At 52.0% G+C, this 16110-nt stretch overlaps 1 protein-coding gene across 1 annotated transcript in view; it reads right to left on the bottom strand.

The window, feature by feature from the left end:
• The window catches only part of Sdk2 (sidekick cell adhesion molecule 2), a 117197-nt gene that overhangs the window by 32115 nt on the left and 68972 nt on the right, over positions 1-16110 (bottom strand). Inside the window, exons 25-33 of the mRNA XM_038327313.1 lie at positions 15868-16057; positions 14400-14498; positions 11770-11964; positions 11038-11239; positions 9584-9687; positions 9010-9080; positions 7481-7616; positions 3973-4074; positions 3751-3866 (exon numbers count right to left, since the gene is read on the bottom strand). Coding sequence (XP_038183241.1) covers positions 3751-3866; positions 3973-4074; positions 7481-7616; positions 9010-9080; positions 9584-9687; positions 11038-11239; positions 11770-11964; positions 14400-14498; positions 15868-16057 — 1215 coding nt within the window. The remainder of the gene's footprint in view (positions 1-3750; positions 3867-3972; positions 4075-7480; positions 7617-9009; positions 9081-9583; positions 9688-11037; positions 11240-11769; positions 11965-14399; positions 14499-15867; positions 16058-16110) is intronic.

Raw genomic sequence — 16110 nt, 5'->3', positions numbered from 1 at the left:
GAAGGGGCCAGGGCTCCTGGAGCTGAAGTTATAGCCAGCTGTGGATGTTGAGAAAAATAGCAAATGATCTTCACTAATGAGCCATCTCTCCAAGTTCACTCCTGTTATTTTGGAGTAAGAGTCTTGATAGGTAGCCTTAGCTGGCCCTGAATTTACAATTCTCCTGCCTCAACTCCACTTTCCACTCCAGTACTTGATGAGAGGTGTGTACTGCCATGCCCGGCCCGGTGGCTCTCTTTCCATCCATCCATCCATCCATCCATCCACCCATCCACCCATCCATCCATCCATCCATCCATCCATCCATCCATCCATCCATCCATCCATCCATCCATCCACCCATTCATCCATTTTTTCCCATTAATTTTCAAGACTGTAACACTGGCTGGCCTTGAACTTAAAATTCTCCTGTCTCAGGCCCTCTTACCATCTGTACATGAATTACAGGCATGCATTGCCTAATGGTTCACTTTTTAATTAACTAGTTAAAAATTGAGACTCACCACATGACCCTGGATGGCCTGGAACTTGCTACATAGAGTAGGTTGACCTCAAACTCACAGCGATCTGCCTGTCTCTGCTTCCTGAGTGCTGGGACTAAAGGTGTGGGCCTCCACGGCTCTGCTGGCTCTCTTTAAGGCCATCTTGACTATGTTTATTTTTTCTGCAGAGGACTAGCTGATCAAAGTTTGGGGTTCGCAGACCTCTCAGCCTCTGCTGCAAGTATTCAGGTCTGCTCAGCACCTCTTGTACAAAAGTAGCCATGGCAATTTGTAAACACATAGGCATGGCTATAGCCCAACAAAACATTATTTATGCAAAGACAGTGGGCCAGATTTGGCTTATGGGCTACAGTTAGTTGGCCAATCCTGTTAAATTGAATTATCTGGCCTAATTCCAGCATCTTTTTTTTTCTGGATAGGATCTCACATAGCCCAGAGTGGCCTCAAGCTTGCTAGGCAGCCAAGGAAGAAAGGATGATCTAGAACTTCAGAACCTTCTGTTTCTGCCTCATAGTGCTAGCATTACAGATGTGCACCGTCATGCCTGCTTTATGCCATCCGCAGACTGAACCCCGGGCTTTGGGTCCAATCAATTTAGCCCAGACCCTCTGATATCTTAGATAAAACAATCAAGATCCACAAACTGGGGCTCAGCGGTTAAGAGCACTGACTGCTCTTCCAGAGTTCCTTAGTTCAATTCCCAGCAACCACATGGCAGCTCATCTATGATGAGGGCTGATGCCCTCTTCTGGCGTGCAGGCAAGCAAGCAGACAGAACATTGTATTATAAAAAATAAATAAACCTTTAAAAAAATCCACAAAACATCTGGGTTGTAATCCTCTCTTAGTACCCCGCAAAACTGCTCTCCGGGCTGTACGAGTTCTGTCTCGCACTAGGAGCTGACAGTCCTCGTTTCCCTCCCCTCAGAAGCAGTTTCTCCTTTGCTCTCTGAGTCAGCATCACTCAGGCTTCCCCCTCAGGGCTCAGGTTTGGGTCTTTGTTTTCCATCTGTGTCGGTGCACAGTCTATGCGCTGAGCACTCTACAGTGCACATCTCTGGGGCGGAGCCATTCTCCTAAGCTCCGCTTGTAGCTAAAGCGTCATAGTCTCCCTTGGCGGCTAGCAAGACGTTCTGAAATGGAAGCCAGACTCCGGGTCTCCCCAGCTCCCTCCTCCTTTTCCTTCCCTGTGACTGAGGTCCCACCTTCCTGATGCTCCCTGACTGTGGGGCTGCCCATGTTCCCACTTCTTCTCTCATGCCAGGGTCATCTGTCAGAATCTATCAGTGCCACCCACTTCCTCTTCTTCTTCCAGGGACTCAGGTAACCTAGGCTGGCTTTGAACTTGCTATGTAGCAAAGGATGACCTTGAACTTCTGATGCTTCTGCCTCCACCTCCACCTCCTGAGTGCTGGGGTTACAGGCGTCTGTTACAGGTGTCACACACAGGTGTTACAGGGGTTATAGGTGTGCATCGTCACAGCTGGATATATGGTGCTGGGGATAGAGCCAGGATGTCACACATGCAAGGTAAGCACTCTGGCAGCTGAGCGCCCCCCTCCCCCCTTCAGCCTGCAGCCTGGATGCTGATGTGAACACATCAGGCCCCGTCGATGGGTGCTGAATGCCACAGCACTGATTAGCTCGCATCCGGGACACGACAGTCCTATCCCTAACTTCAGACTCATGTATTACTTATATTTTCTGGAAACTGAAGGCATTTGCTGTGTTCTCTATGATACCTGGGCACCCACACATTTCCTGGATCTGTAGTTAAATTCACAACTTCTAAACCTCAATAGGCTAGTGACTGTCACACTGGTTGGCTCCACCTGGCGCCTCTTTTCCCTCCAGAGGCATATGCTATGGATGCAATATTTTGTCTTCCCAGCTGGCACTCCTGGGCAAAGCCTTGACGGGGTATCACCCATCTTCAGAACTTCCTTGGCATGATGCCTCCCTCCCCCTTCTTTCTTCTCCTCCAGCCTGGATGGAAAAGCTTCCTATGCTGGGTTTCACCTTACATCAGGGTGGCGTGTCTCCACAGGTTGTGTGACAGAGAACGGTGCTTCACCCTGGTGGACTCTCATTGTCATCTGTGGAATGACAGGCTGGGCCAGGAAAGCCACTGGATCCTGGGGTTTGCATACCCAGTGCTCCCAGGGCCACTGCATGGGGTGAATTTTCTGAAATACCATCCAAATATCAGGAACCAGTCTCCCCCAGACGCTGGCTAGGGAGGCAAGCTTCCGTCACAGCTAGGGTCTGTGTGCTCTAAGGAATGAGGTTGGTTAGCTCTTTATTTTTCTATACTCTGCCTCCTCCCGGGACCTGGCCATGTGCTCCACACTCTGCCTCCTCCTGCGAGCCGGCCGTGTGCTCCACACGCTCCTCCTGGGACCCGCTGTGTTTTCTGCTTCTTGGCAAGGTGGAGTTGGGCACTGGATTCTAACACCTGTTAGTCTGTGACCTCTCCCGACCACATTAGCGGGGCCACAGTGTCCTCATCCATAGAAAATGGGCCTTAATGGCCGCAACGTAGCCTGCGGCAGTTTAGTTTCTGTAGATACGAACCCCACCGTAATAACACAGCATCCTGAATCAGAGATGACCTTCAAGCCGATTTCCAAATACTGCCAATGGTGCTTGGTACACCGATCATCTAATCAATATCAGGGCCTAAGAATCCGTAGACTTTTAAAAATTCTTTTTGAGACAGAGTTTTGTGTAGCCTAGGTTGGCCTCAAACTTGCTATCAAGTTAGGTTGACCTTGAACTCCAGTCCCCTTCTGTCTCTACCTCCTGAGTGCTGGGGTTACATAGACCACAGCTGGTTTATGCGGTGCTGTGGTTTGAACCTGGGACTTTGTGCAGGCGAAGCAAGCCCTTTACCGACCAAGCCACATCCCCAGCCCCTACTCCTCAGAACTCTTAAGTGGCTAAGGGGCTGGAGGTGGTGGAGCTGTGCACTGGGTGCCTTAGAGCAGAACAAGCCGAGGTGTGGTCTGAGTTCCTTAGACCAAGCTCGTCCGCCTCAGAATGTAAGTGCATTCTACAACACCACAGTATTTACTTCTGCCAGCTGTGCAGATAGTCAAGGCCCCGGGTGTGCAGTGGAGCCTGAGGGCACACACGGGACTGCGATCAGAAAGGGCTTGGGACATCATCCCAAGGCTTGGGACTCACCCAACCCTTCCCCCACCCCTTTGTCCCTCGGCACCCCGTTCCTCTGCCACATCACCCGTACCTTGTATCCTTGGATGTCTCCATTCTGGCTGTCCAGTGGGGGTGGCTCCCAGGTCACATCTAGCTGTGTGGCTGTAGCACTGTGAACCGCCACGTTCTGGGGTGCTGCTGTGGGCACTGGAGGGCATGAAGGTTGGTGAGTGAGCTATGGAAGAGGAGGTGGCTAGGGCAGGGTGGGGACCCAGGATGAGTACCTGGGACTCATGAAGGAGACCACACTCACCTGCCTCCCCGACAAAGACCTCTTGTGGTGGGCTCAAGGGTCCCTCTCCCACGGCATTGTACACGCTCATCCGGATCTCATAACGCTTGTGCTTGCTCAGATCTATGGGCGAGAGTGGGGATCAGGAACACAGGGGTCACAGAGCCCGTGGGAGGAGTCCTCCATGGAGGCTGGAGCTACCGACTGGAGGGAGGAGGAATATCTACTATTCTAGTGCCCTATGTGGCATTGGGGAGGAAACGGTAAGAGGCAAGCCTTAGATGTTTGGGCTGTACCCTGCCAACAGAACTCCTGACACAAAGCACCCTCCTGCTCTAGGGTCATACAGACCATTGTATCTCCAAGTAAATAGTGCTGAGACTGAAGGGGGCCATATTAACAGTCCTGGACACCCTGGACCAGAGGGCCAAACTTTTTTCCCACTACGGTCGACGCAAACAGTTTCAACCATGTTCCTGCTGTGTCCTACCTGTCCCCATTCACCAGCTCTTTTGTTTTCCTACTCTTTCAGGGACCAGGGATGGAATCCGGGATCTCTCGAAGGCTGAGCACAAGCTCAACTAGTGAGCTGTACTCCAAACCCCCACCCCATCCCACCGGCTCAGTCCTAGAGGGGAAGAGCTTATGGAATATGAATTCTGGGTCATGAAATCCCATGTATTAGTCAAGCTTGGGGGAGGAGGCCTGGTGAACGGAAGCGGCTACAAGAAAATGGGTTCTGTTATCCTGGATGGGAGATGTGATCCCTTTCCCTGGTGGCCAGTTGGTCCCCCCATACTCTGTCCCTGTCTCAATCCCACCATTGTTCCCCAGGTGGCAGTTCTGTCATGGAGTAGGCTCATGCTGAGGAGAGAAGGGTTGTCTAGACTCTGAGGTTGGTTTTTTCTGATCAGAAGGCTATGTGTGTGTGTGTGTGTGTAAGAACCTGCTGAGGGTTTGGAAACAGAAGGCACAGAAGTGAGCCAGCCATATAACTCTAGGAGCCTCAGACAGGGCTAGGGAGACAGCGAGGGCCAACATTCCTTATAGGGGTCAGGTCAGGTAATAGCAGTAGAGGCCTGCCTACCTGTCCTGTAGTAGGCTTTACCTTCTGATGTTGACCTGCCGGCCCCTCAGCCACTCACATCTATACTTTGCTACTCAGTGTTGATAGGGCCCTGCTTCCCAAGCTCGTAAGATGTACGCAGCACAGGCGGTCCTAGTATTCAAGCTGGGTGAGTGTCAGCTTGACACAGAGTCATCTGAGAAGAGGGAACCTCATCTGCCAGAATGCCTGCATCAGATTGGCCCGTAGGGAAGTCTGTGAGGGCTTCTTCCTGATTAATGATTGATGTGGGAGGGACCAGCTCACTGTGGGTGGGGCCACCCTTGGGTGGTATAAGAAAGCAGACTGAGAAAGCCATGGGGAGCAAGCCAGGAAGCAATGTTTCTTCATGGCTTCTGTTTCAGCTCCTGCGTGGTTTCCCTCAGCAATGGAGTATGATTGGGATGTGTAAGCCAAACAAACCCTTTCCTCCTCAAGGTGCTTTTTGTCAGTCTTTTTTTTTTTTAAAAAAGATGTATTTATTTTATGTGTATGAGTGCTCTATCTGCATGTACACCTTTATGCCAGAAGAGGGCATCAGATCCCACTATAGATGGTTGTGAGCCACCATGTGGGTGCTGGGAATTGAACGCAAGTCCTCTAGAAGAGCAGACAGTGCTCATAACTACTGAGCCATCTCTTCAGCCCCTTGTCATAGTCTTTATTACAGTAACAGAAGGTAAACTAGGGCAGTGGGTACCTGCTTGGCCCAGCTCCAGCTGTTCTTGAGGACCCCTCCCCAGCCCATCCCAGGAGGCCTGGGCCATGAAGAACCACCATGCAAGGGGACTTACTGTCCAGCTCGTACTGCGTGAGGCTAGGCCGGGTCAGGTTCCGCATGGAGTACAAGGCTAGGGGGCAGGAGGTAAGAGCCAGGGAGACAGCAGACAGAGGTTAGTGTACACAGGCATCCTACCCACCGGGAACCAACCAGGCCTGGGAATGACGATAAAGTTGGCGATGGAGTAGACAGGGGGACTGCTTCCAGTTCCTGGTGCTGAGACAGGGGCCCAGATGGGAATCGGGGAGAGGGTAGGTCCTGAAACAATGCTGCCCCTCCCTTGGTGTACACTGACTATGGGGGAGCCCCTCGGAACCTACCAACACTGGGGACTGTTCTGGGGGAAGCCTCTCATCCCATTGGCTCCCTGGTTTCACTCTGGAGCTCTTGGCAAACCATGGTGAAATATTGGCATTGTCAATTTTCTCATATGAACCAGAAACAATTTTATTGTCAGGAAATATGAGTGAATTAGATGCAGGCCATATAAAACCACAGCCATAGGCAGACATCAGCCAAAATAAATAAATAAAGATGAGGAAATAACATGAGCTGTTGGATTGGGTATTTCCGTGGGTTTCTTTTAATATTCTCTCACTCCGTGTTCTGTCATTTTGTTGTCTGTGAACATCCCCGGAAGCTAAGACTCCACAGCTTAGGAGACTCAGGACAGAGCGCCACAGACCACAGGGACCCGGGCTGTCTCCTCTCCCCTTCCTTCTTTTCTTTTGGTGACCAGTGGTGCTCCTCCTCCTCCTCCTCAACATGCCCTCCTCTTTCCTGCTTGCCTCCCTCTCCTCTCCTTGAACAGACATGCAGCCCCGTGGAATCTACATCCATGGCGCACCTAGCCTGGCTCCTTCACTTGGCCTCATGCGCTGTGTTAACATGAAAGTTTCCTTGCCTGTTTCCTCTACACCTTCCACAGCCAGGCCATCACCTCCATGCCACCCGTGCGTCCTGTAAACGCAGCGTCCACTCACACCCTCCTCTTGCTCACGACTTTCCCCTCATCCTCACTCCCTGGGATTTCCACCAGAGCATCCCCCTTCCCCCTGCTTTTTCTCTCTACCTTCTATACTTGAAGGCTGGCTTCTTTGGCCCTAGGGCTGGGGAATAGGAGGGGGTCTTGACTGTTGTCCTTGGTGGGGGTCTAGATGTTGAGACTGATGGTCCCTCTAAGCTGGTGGCTCCTCCCTTACACACTTGCCTGCCTAAGCTGGAATCGTCTTCCCATGTCGAGGGTTCTTTGGAACTTTTCTGGAACTTTCTCCTACACTTTGATACCCATGGCCTTTGCCATCTGTTTCGGGGTTTATGGACTGAATGTGTGACTCTTCCTCCATCAGACTGATCCAAGAGGCCAGAGACCCTATCTGCGTAACCACTGGTATGTGCTCAGTGTCTTGGAGTATGCAGATGGTGCTCAACAATGCTCAATAAGTGAGTGACTGGGGTTGGGAAAGGAACATGAAGGGGAGGGAGAAAGGGAAGGAGGAAGGGAGGGAGGGAGGGAGGGAGGGAGGAAGAGAGGGAGGGAGGGCGGGCTGCAGGTTAGCAGACTTAAGGAATCTGGGAGCTTCAGAGCAGGGAGAAGAGCATGACAACCCCACCCTCCCCAAGACCCTATGATGGCTACTTACAGGTGAGCTCAGCCCATTTGGCCCCGGGGTTGTGGATGCCTCGAAGAGTGAAGCCCCTCAGCCCTTCATAGAGCAGCTCCCGGTACCGGATTCGAAAGCCCAGGAGGATGCCATTGATCTTGTCCTCAGCTGGAGGCTACAGGGACGAGGGTCAAACATGGGGAGGACCCTTGCCTACTGCTCACCTCACTTCTCCCTCTTTACCCACCCCACCTCCCACAGCCACACAGCAGAGACTCTATCTCAACTCAAAAAAGAAACTGGGATGGCCTGGGACATTTCTGAAGAAGTTGTCACAGTACCACGGAGATGGGGAAGGGCAGGAATCACCCTGCAATCCCCCCTCCCTTTAGCAGAGCAGGAAACATACTCAGAGACATTAGGTACTGAGCCACGGTCACATAGCAGCAATAAGACCACAATACACCTCTGTAGTCACTACCCATTGTTTGTCCAGGAACTCCACGACTCACTTCTAGCCTCCCTGGGGCTGTTGCTCTCTGATGACTACCCAGCCAGCACTTCCTGGTATTTCCCATGAGCTGAGCCATCTGCCTGTACTACAGCATGCGTGAGGATGCGCATGCCCATGTCCACGGACCCTCTTTCCTCTTTCTGTTCCTGTCCTTGGCTGAGCTGGAGAACAGGCGTTTCGCCAAGTGGAAACTATGCTCTTTATGATACATCTTCTAAGAAATCTGTTGCAATGGTTCAGCCTTTTTATTAGCTTCTTAATTGCTTCCCTGGCTGCCATAGGCATCGCCTGGCCCTTTTGTCAGGGTTTCCTATCTACACCAGCCTCCTCTGGCTCACATATGGCTGCCAAGTCATTTCCACTTAGTGGGTGTCCCCTTTGGGATTCCAAGGCTTCAGTTGCACAAGGATTGCTGCTGGGGCCAGTTCCTCAGATCCCAAGAATTAGGGACAGGAGCTAGTCTTTAGGGGAGGCTTCTGTGGGTGACCCGCTGAGCCCAAGACTAGACTTCAGAGAGCGCATGGGCAGGTTGATTGATGAGGTTGCCTCCGACCCCGGTAGAATCAACAGTGCCCACCAAAGAGCAGACAGCTGGGAGAGACTCTACCCAGACACGGGGATACCACTCATGATGAGGGTCACAGGTCTCGGTTGGGAAACCTGTCACTGATTTCTGTGCCTGGACTTTATGGAGCCCTGGGGCTCCTCATTGCATTCAGGTGCCTTTCTATACACAGATTCCACAGACCAGGGGTCATGAAACTAACCCTGTCACTTGAGCCATGTGACTTCGGGTCACAGAAAGCCCCTCCCGAGTCTGTGCTCATCTGCCTAACATGTGTATCCAGAGGCAGAGTGTGTGCATGTGTGGACACACATGTATCTAGTGCTCTGTGATGTGAACATGCCTACACCTCTCATGCCTTCCTCTGGGCTCTGGGGGTGTAGAGCAGAGGCAACAGCAGCTCCCATGGGGGCTGGTGGAGTTTTCAGTCTCAAGCAAGAGCATATTCGAGTCCTTGGAAATGAACCCACCCTGTCCACCTAGCCATACCTGCCACCGGATTAGCACAGAGGTAGTGGTGTGCGGTGTCACAGACAGGATGGTGGGTGCCTCATCGGGGGCTGTGGAGAGAGGCAGAGGAGTAAACGCTGGGGACCAGGAGTGTCAGCGCCACCCAGGAACGCAGGGACCAGATTCTGTCAACATTGGATGGCTAGGTAGGTCCTGTTTAAGTTACCCTGGACACCCACTACCCCTATTTCTTCAGAGCAGAAAGCCGGGGTGAACTGGGGGCTTGACTTTAGCCTAAGCCAGGGCCTTGAAGTCCCTCAAAGCCATAGTACTTAGGTTGCTGTTAGTGGAGGGTTGGGGTAGGCATCTGCCCCTACTTCCTGCTAGTTGGAGGGGCATCACTCAAATTCCAGGCTGGGGTTGGGACCCTGCGCCCTGGGAAAAATCCCTTTGGTCCCAGACCTCTAGGCATTGTGGCCTGGAGGCAGACAGGCCTAGCAGGTCTAGTGAGCCCTCTCTCACCCCCAGAGGCCCCTCCCACGGGAGAACACTTCATGCCCAGGAAGTGACCAGGGTCAAGAGCAAGAGCTCCAAGCAGGGAGGTGGCGCTGACCGGCCTGCAGGGTGGTCAGCGACTCTGACTCCTCACTGAACTCGCTGTCCCCGATGTCGTTGGTTGCTTTCACTCGGAACTTGTAGGATGTGAAGGGCTTGAGTCTGTAGAGGGAATCGGGGGCCAAGGACCAAGGTGTCAACCATGATTTGAGCATGAATGATCCCCCACAGGCTCACGTGTTAAAGACTTGTTTCGGAATTGGTGTGACTGCTTTGAGAAATGGGGCCTTGGTAGAGGAAGCGCATCACTGGGGACAGAGCATAAGAGGGTGCACCTTATGTCCTCCCTCTAGTTCTCTTTCCTGGTCTGTTACACACTCCAAAGTAACAGACTAGCTGGCTTCTGCTGAAACCTCTAAGGCTGTGTTCCCAAAAAATCTTTCCCCTTTAAGCTGCTTCCTCCTGGAGATTGTTGCAGTGACAAGTCTGACTGACATAGTGTCCCTCAAGGCCTGGTCCCACACACCACCATGGGGTCTCATCTATCCTGCCGGAAGAGGAGAGCCAGGGGAGAAAGGAAGGTGTGAATGCTGACCCGCCCCACAGATGGAAACATGAAGGTTGGGGAAGGAGTCACATTGGGATAGGCTCAAAGAGAAGCTGAGTGCCTAGGCCAGGTCCCATACCTGCTTAGGCTGTCTTTCACTGTAATGATAAGCTACACCATCTCCAGGCTTGCCCATGTTTTGGTGGCCATGAAAACATTCATGCCAGACAGTGGTGGTCTTTAATGCCAGCACTCAGGAAGCAGAGGCAGGCAGATGTCTGTTTGAGGCCAGCCTGGTTTACAGAGTGAGTTCCAGGACAGCCAGGGCTACACAGAGAAACCCTGTCTTGAAAAAAACCAAAACCCAAACCATTCCCACCTCTCTCTCCACACAATCGAATGTATGGTCCCCCACAAGCTACACTGCCTTTCCTAAAATGAGAATTTTTTTTTTTGAGGTGAGGAGTGGAGTTCCCCAGAGACAAGACGAATTGTCTCTATGAGTCTCATTTTCTTCCCGATAAATGTCTTTCTTCTTGATTTACAGGGCTGGGGGAGGGGGAGGAAAGCCTCGCTCAAGTTCCAGGTCACGTTGACTGGAATATGAAAAAATACAACCACCAGGGATTAGATTAGATTGAGGCCAGCATTTTAGAGAGGAGCTTCATACCCCTATTAGAGATAGGAGGAGGACGCGGGCAGCCAGGAGAATCACTAATGAAGGATGGAGTGCTTCGCTAAGGGAGCCCAGCAGGCTCCGCAGATAATTAAGAGGTAGCTTTAAGGGGCTTCCCAAGGAGAGGGAGCGAGCTGGAAGGGGTGAGTGTGCCTAGTGGGGTGAGCCGAGGAAGACTTGGGTGACCAGCTGAAGGTGCTCTCAGAAACCACCCTCTCCCTCCTGTAAGGATCACTCGAGGTCTTCAGGAGAGAAGGGAACAGAGAGGTGGGTGCGAACCCCGCCTTACCTGTCCACAGTGAAGGCAGAGGCATTGTGGCTCACAGACGCTGAGTGCAGGGCCCACCTGCCGCTGGGCAGTTCACGTGTCTGGATGGTGTAGTAGCGGACTGGGGAGAGCCCATCGCTGCCTGGCTCCCAGGACAGCAGAACACTGCGAGCCTTCACGTCTTCCTGCTGCACCACGGGCTTGCTAGGGGGCTGCGGGCGGTCTGGGAGACAGGACAGGACACAGGTGAGACGGGGTAGCCTGAGTAGGGGTGGTAGTGGAGCGGCTGTCCCTTCTCAAGGGCAGGGAGAAGGTGTCATGAAACTGGACACAGACACTTCCTCTCTATCTCACTTCCACATTTGTGAGCCTTGTACGGTTTCTGCCAGCAGTCAACACACGAGTCTTCAGGAGAGACCTGCCCTCAGCTCCCAGAGCCCTGGGTGCCTGGGAAGTCGTGCCTCTCGTGACAGCTTCTGACGGAGGAGTTGACACATTTGCTTCTGCTACTGACAGAGATGGGACCTGCCTTGTGCCTGACTGAGTGGGAGTGAGCCATGCTTCCCTGTGGGAATTAATTCCCATCATCCCCCTGTTCCATTCTCTGTAGAGCCCATTCTGTATTGTAGACTAAAGCATCATGCGTCCTCACTGCTTATCCCAGTCACCCACTAGGAGGGGTGCTAAGCCTCTTGGTGGGCTACAGAGCCCTGCTTCAACTCCCTAGGTCTCCCCAGCCCTGTGGGCAGTCACCTCTCTTCTCTGTGGTCACCACCAAAGCTTCAGCAGCCTCTCCCCAGCCTTTCCGGGTCTGGGCTGTGATGCGGAATAGGTAGACAGACTCTGGCTTGAGGCCAGTGGCCATGTACTGGCGGGCGCTGGGTGCCAGGACCTCCACCGTGGCAGTGTTGGCTGTAGTGGCATTGAGCCGGTGTGTGATCTGGTAGGCTGTAGGGAAGAAAGGCAAAGGGCAATGAGGGACAGCAGAGTAAGCAGCCCCAGTGCCCTATGAGAGAACCTAGCCCTACATGGGCACAGCAGCACATGCCGTCAGGCCTCCTTGGCTTTGGTTTGGCTGTGTGACATTCTTCTTGTCACCCTTACACCTTCAGCTATGGTGGAGGAATGTGTGCTTTGGTGGTTTAAGAAGTTCAATGCACAGCGGCTTAGACCCCCATATTAATCCATATGGAGATGAGAGAGGCCAAGTCACCTGGCTTTGAAGCAACAGCCCAAGGTTTTCTAGATAAAGAACTTGATATCCTTCATTGCTTTGCCCTCTCAGGTGTGCCATTCCTCCAAGACTAGTGTCACAAGCCCAAGAAAGAGGTGCAAGTAGACCAACTCACCTTTGGGGTGTATATTCATGAGTTTATTTAATTTAATGAAAAATAAAAAAGAACTTATTTTACTTGTATGAATGTTCTTGCCTATCTGCATATATGTATACCATGTGTGTGCCTGGTACCCATGGAGGTTAGAAGAAGGCATCATATCCCTTGAAATAAGAGGTAGAGATGGTTGTGAGTCCTGGGAACCAAACCCAGGTCCTCTGCAAGAGCAGCCGGTGCTTTTAACCACTGACTCCTCTCTCCAGGCCCAGTTTATTTTATTTAAAAACATTATCATCATCATCATCATCATCATCATCATCATCATCATTTAGACAAGATCTACTTGCTAGGCTGTCTAGGCTGGCCTAGAACTCCTCAAGCCTTCGTGTATGTGTGTGTGCATGTAGAGGGAATCTAGCTTGACCAAAGTTTACTGGATGGAAAGATGGAAGAAGACCGGCTGGAGGCACTAGGAAGGATAAAGACAATGCGTAGTTCTTAGGAGACCTGAACCTTGACCTCCTTGCTCTCCTTCAGATACTGTGATGGGCTTAAAGTTCCAGCAGGGGAAACAAGACTGCTGGCCAGCATTCCTAGACAGCTCTTCCCCTAGGAGGCAGGCCGCTGGGAATGCCTGCGAGGGATTGTCTTGATGACATTAGCTGATTTGGGAAGACCTAGCCTGATGGTAGACACGACCGTCCTGTGGGTGGGGGAGGGCCAGCGGTGTCCGAGCATGCACTGCTTCATTGCTCTGCTCTTGACAGCAGATGGGATGTCACTAGCGCCTTGAACGCCTGCTGCTGTGACGTCGGGCTCTAACCTGGAACTGGGTGTCAGATAAGTCCTCTCTCTCGTCAGTTGCCTTTGCTAGGGCATTTTATTACAACAGGAAAAGAAATGAGGATGAAAGCCAAGATATCATCATCACCATCACCATCACCATCACCATCACCATCACCATCATCATCATCACCACCATCACCACCACCACCACCATCATCATCATCACCACCATCATCATCATCATCATCATCATCATCATCACCACCATCATCATCATCACCACCATCATCATCATCATCACCATCATCATCATCACCATCATCACCATCATCATCACCATCATCACCACCACCATCATCACCACCACCACCACCATCATCACCATCATCATCATCACCACCACTGGCATCATCACCATTACCACCCAACCATCCACCATCATCACCATGATCCCTACCACCGTCATTATCATCACCATCACCCTCACCACCCTGGCCCCCACCATGAGAGAGTCCTGCGCTGTATACCTAGCTGGGCTAGAACTTGCTATATTGACCAATCTCAAAGTTGCAGTGCACCCCCTGCCTTTCCCTCTTTCGAGATGACATTACATAATGAACATCATCACTCTTGGGTCTTCAGACTTCATTCATATTTTATTTTATTTGAGACAGTGTGCTGGTTTGAGTGAGAAATGTCTCCCATAAGCTCAGGTATTTGGGCACTCGACCCTCAGGTGGTGACACTAGGGATGTTTTGGAGGCGAGGCCTTGCTGGAGGAAGTACGTCACCTAGGGGTAGACTTCGAGGTTACATAGACTCGCTCTACTTCTAGCTCGCTCGCTCTGATTTGTGATTTCTGTTAAAGATGTGATCTCTCCGCTTCCTGCTTTTGACTGTCACTATGCCTGCCACTCACTGCCCTGCCTCTCCTCCAGGATGGACTCTTTCTCCCTCTGGAACCATACACCTAAATAACTTGGCTTTGGGTCATGCTGTTCTGTAACTAATAACAGGGTCTCATGTAGCCCAGGCTGGCCTCAAGCTTACTGGCATCAAAGGACAGCTTTGAACTCCCCATCCTCCTGCCTCTGCCTCTCAAGTGCTGGGGTTACAGATGTGACCACCATGATTGGACTGTCAGATCCTATGCCTCAGGGGCTGAGGACACCTCTCAGGCCTATCCTGTCTCGGTTTCCTTTACCAACCATGCCACTCCCTCTTTCCTTCCTAGGGAGGGCACAGGAAGGGGTGTAGACTTACCCAGGATGATACCATTGGGGGCCGCGGGGGGCTGCCAGATGAGCCGCACGGACGTGGTTCTCACCTCCGGAAACAGGATGCCCATGGGTGGGCCTGGGACTGGAGGAGGCAGAAGGGAGAAGGTGAGGCTGCTGCTCCATCCCAAACCCAGTCCAGGACCAGCTGGGCACTGAGGGAGGGCAATCCCTTGGCTCAGTGGGTTCGTGTATAGCATATACCTCTGAGCAAAGGATCACAAAACAGTGTCTATTCTCAGGTTAATTTTACAGGACCTAGAAGGTGAGATGAGGTGTGTGTCCTCAAATAACTAAACAGGCTTTAATTATTTGGTGGGGGACCCAAGACTCCGACTTCCTTGGACTCTATGTGTCCATGCATGGGCTCTCGGAGTGGGTGTGGCGTTCTTGGTTTTCTGAGTTGTATTTGTTTTTAAGTCTGTGCTGGAATGATCACGGGGCCTCAGTCAGGGCTTCACCCATTCACCCAGGGCCCTGCAGACCCCAGCCTGGTCTGTGTTGTGGAAGGCCCGAAGGTGACATCTTCCACCTCCTGAGGTAGTTATGACAGGTAGGAAAGTGATCCTCTTGAGCCTGTGGGAGTCCTCTCTCCATACCCGGCTCTGGGAGCCTGGCATTTAAAAGTTCAGGGGTGCCCAAGGGTACTCCCAGACTCTGAGTGGGCTTGTTCCCCAGATCTATCTCCTATGCGCCCTGGGGAGGGTCAAGGGACAACTGTTTGGGGGTTGTGGCTGGAGCGTGAGGATGAGGGCAGGATGAAATAAGGACAGCGAGAAGGGACCTAGTGACGGAGGAGGGGGACCTCTTCCTGTGACACTCCATTCCAGCCCAGAATGTCAAGGAGATGAGATGTGTAAACTCAGACTTGGCCTTCTAGGTCATTATGTGGGTCTATTTGTCAAGGCAGGAGGATAGAACATATTTAATTTAACAGCTCATTAGCTTGATTTATAGTTAGAATATACAGACATACGGTGCTGGGGCTTCCTTCCGCACTTGTCTGGGCCTCGCAAATGTTTGTGGTGGGCAGGCCGTTTGACTGTGTGCAGGAGAATGGAGGGATAGAGGCCTCTGTCAGCCCGAGACTGGGGAATTCTGCAGAATGTGGAGCATTGCCGGTGTCAGTCTTTGGCAAACAGGAAGGAGGCTCATGCCTGGAATTAAGACTTTTTTTCTCATAGGCTTTGCTCAAGGCAAGTAGATCTGCCCCAGGTAAAACAAAATAAAAACCAGCACCGAATTTTTGTTCAAGCTACTCCCCCTACAGAGGGACCATGAGATATCAGATGGTCTTTCCCCTATTTTTCCCTACTGGCTAGGAAGAGCATCCTCTTGCACTGGGTATGGAAAATGACCCTGTTTTCCATAGGAGGAGCCTGAGACTGGGGATCCCTGTGGTGCAGGGTATGAGGAGGGGTGGACCCTTGGGATTCACTGGGATGGAGATTTACCGTCATCTAGTGTCCGTTCCAGGATGGGAGGGTGGCTGGGGCTGCCGTCACCGATGCGTGTGAAGGCCAGAACCTGAACCTCGTAGAGCACATACTTGCCCAGCCCTGTGAGCTGGGCACTGCGAGACGAGTTGCCTTCTACCAGCCAGAACCGGGGCTGGGAGTCCGAGTCCTTCTCCTTGTACCTCACCTGCCATCGCCAACACAGATGAGGGTCTTAGCACTGGTCTGGTCCTGCCAGCC

Source organism: Arvicola amphibius, chromosome 4 (assembly GCF_903992535.2).
Source record: "Arvicola amphibius chromosome 4, mArvAmp1.2, whole genome shotgun sequence".
Taxonomy (NCBI): Eukaryota; Metazoa; Chordata; class Mammalia; order Rodentia; family Cricetidae; genus Arvicola; species Arvicola amphibius.
Note: the sequence above shows the minus strand (reverse complement) of the source record. Positions and strands in the feature narration are given on the sequence as shown.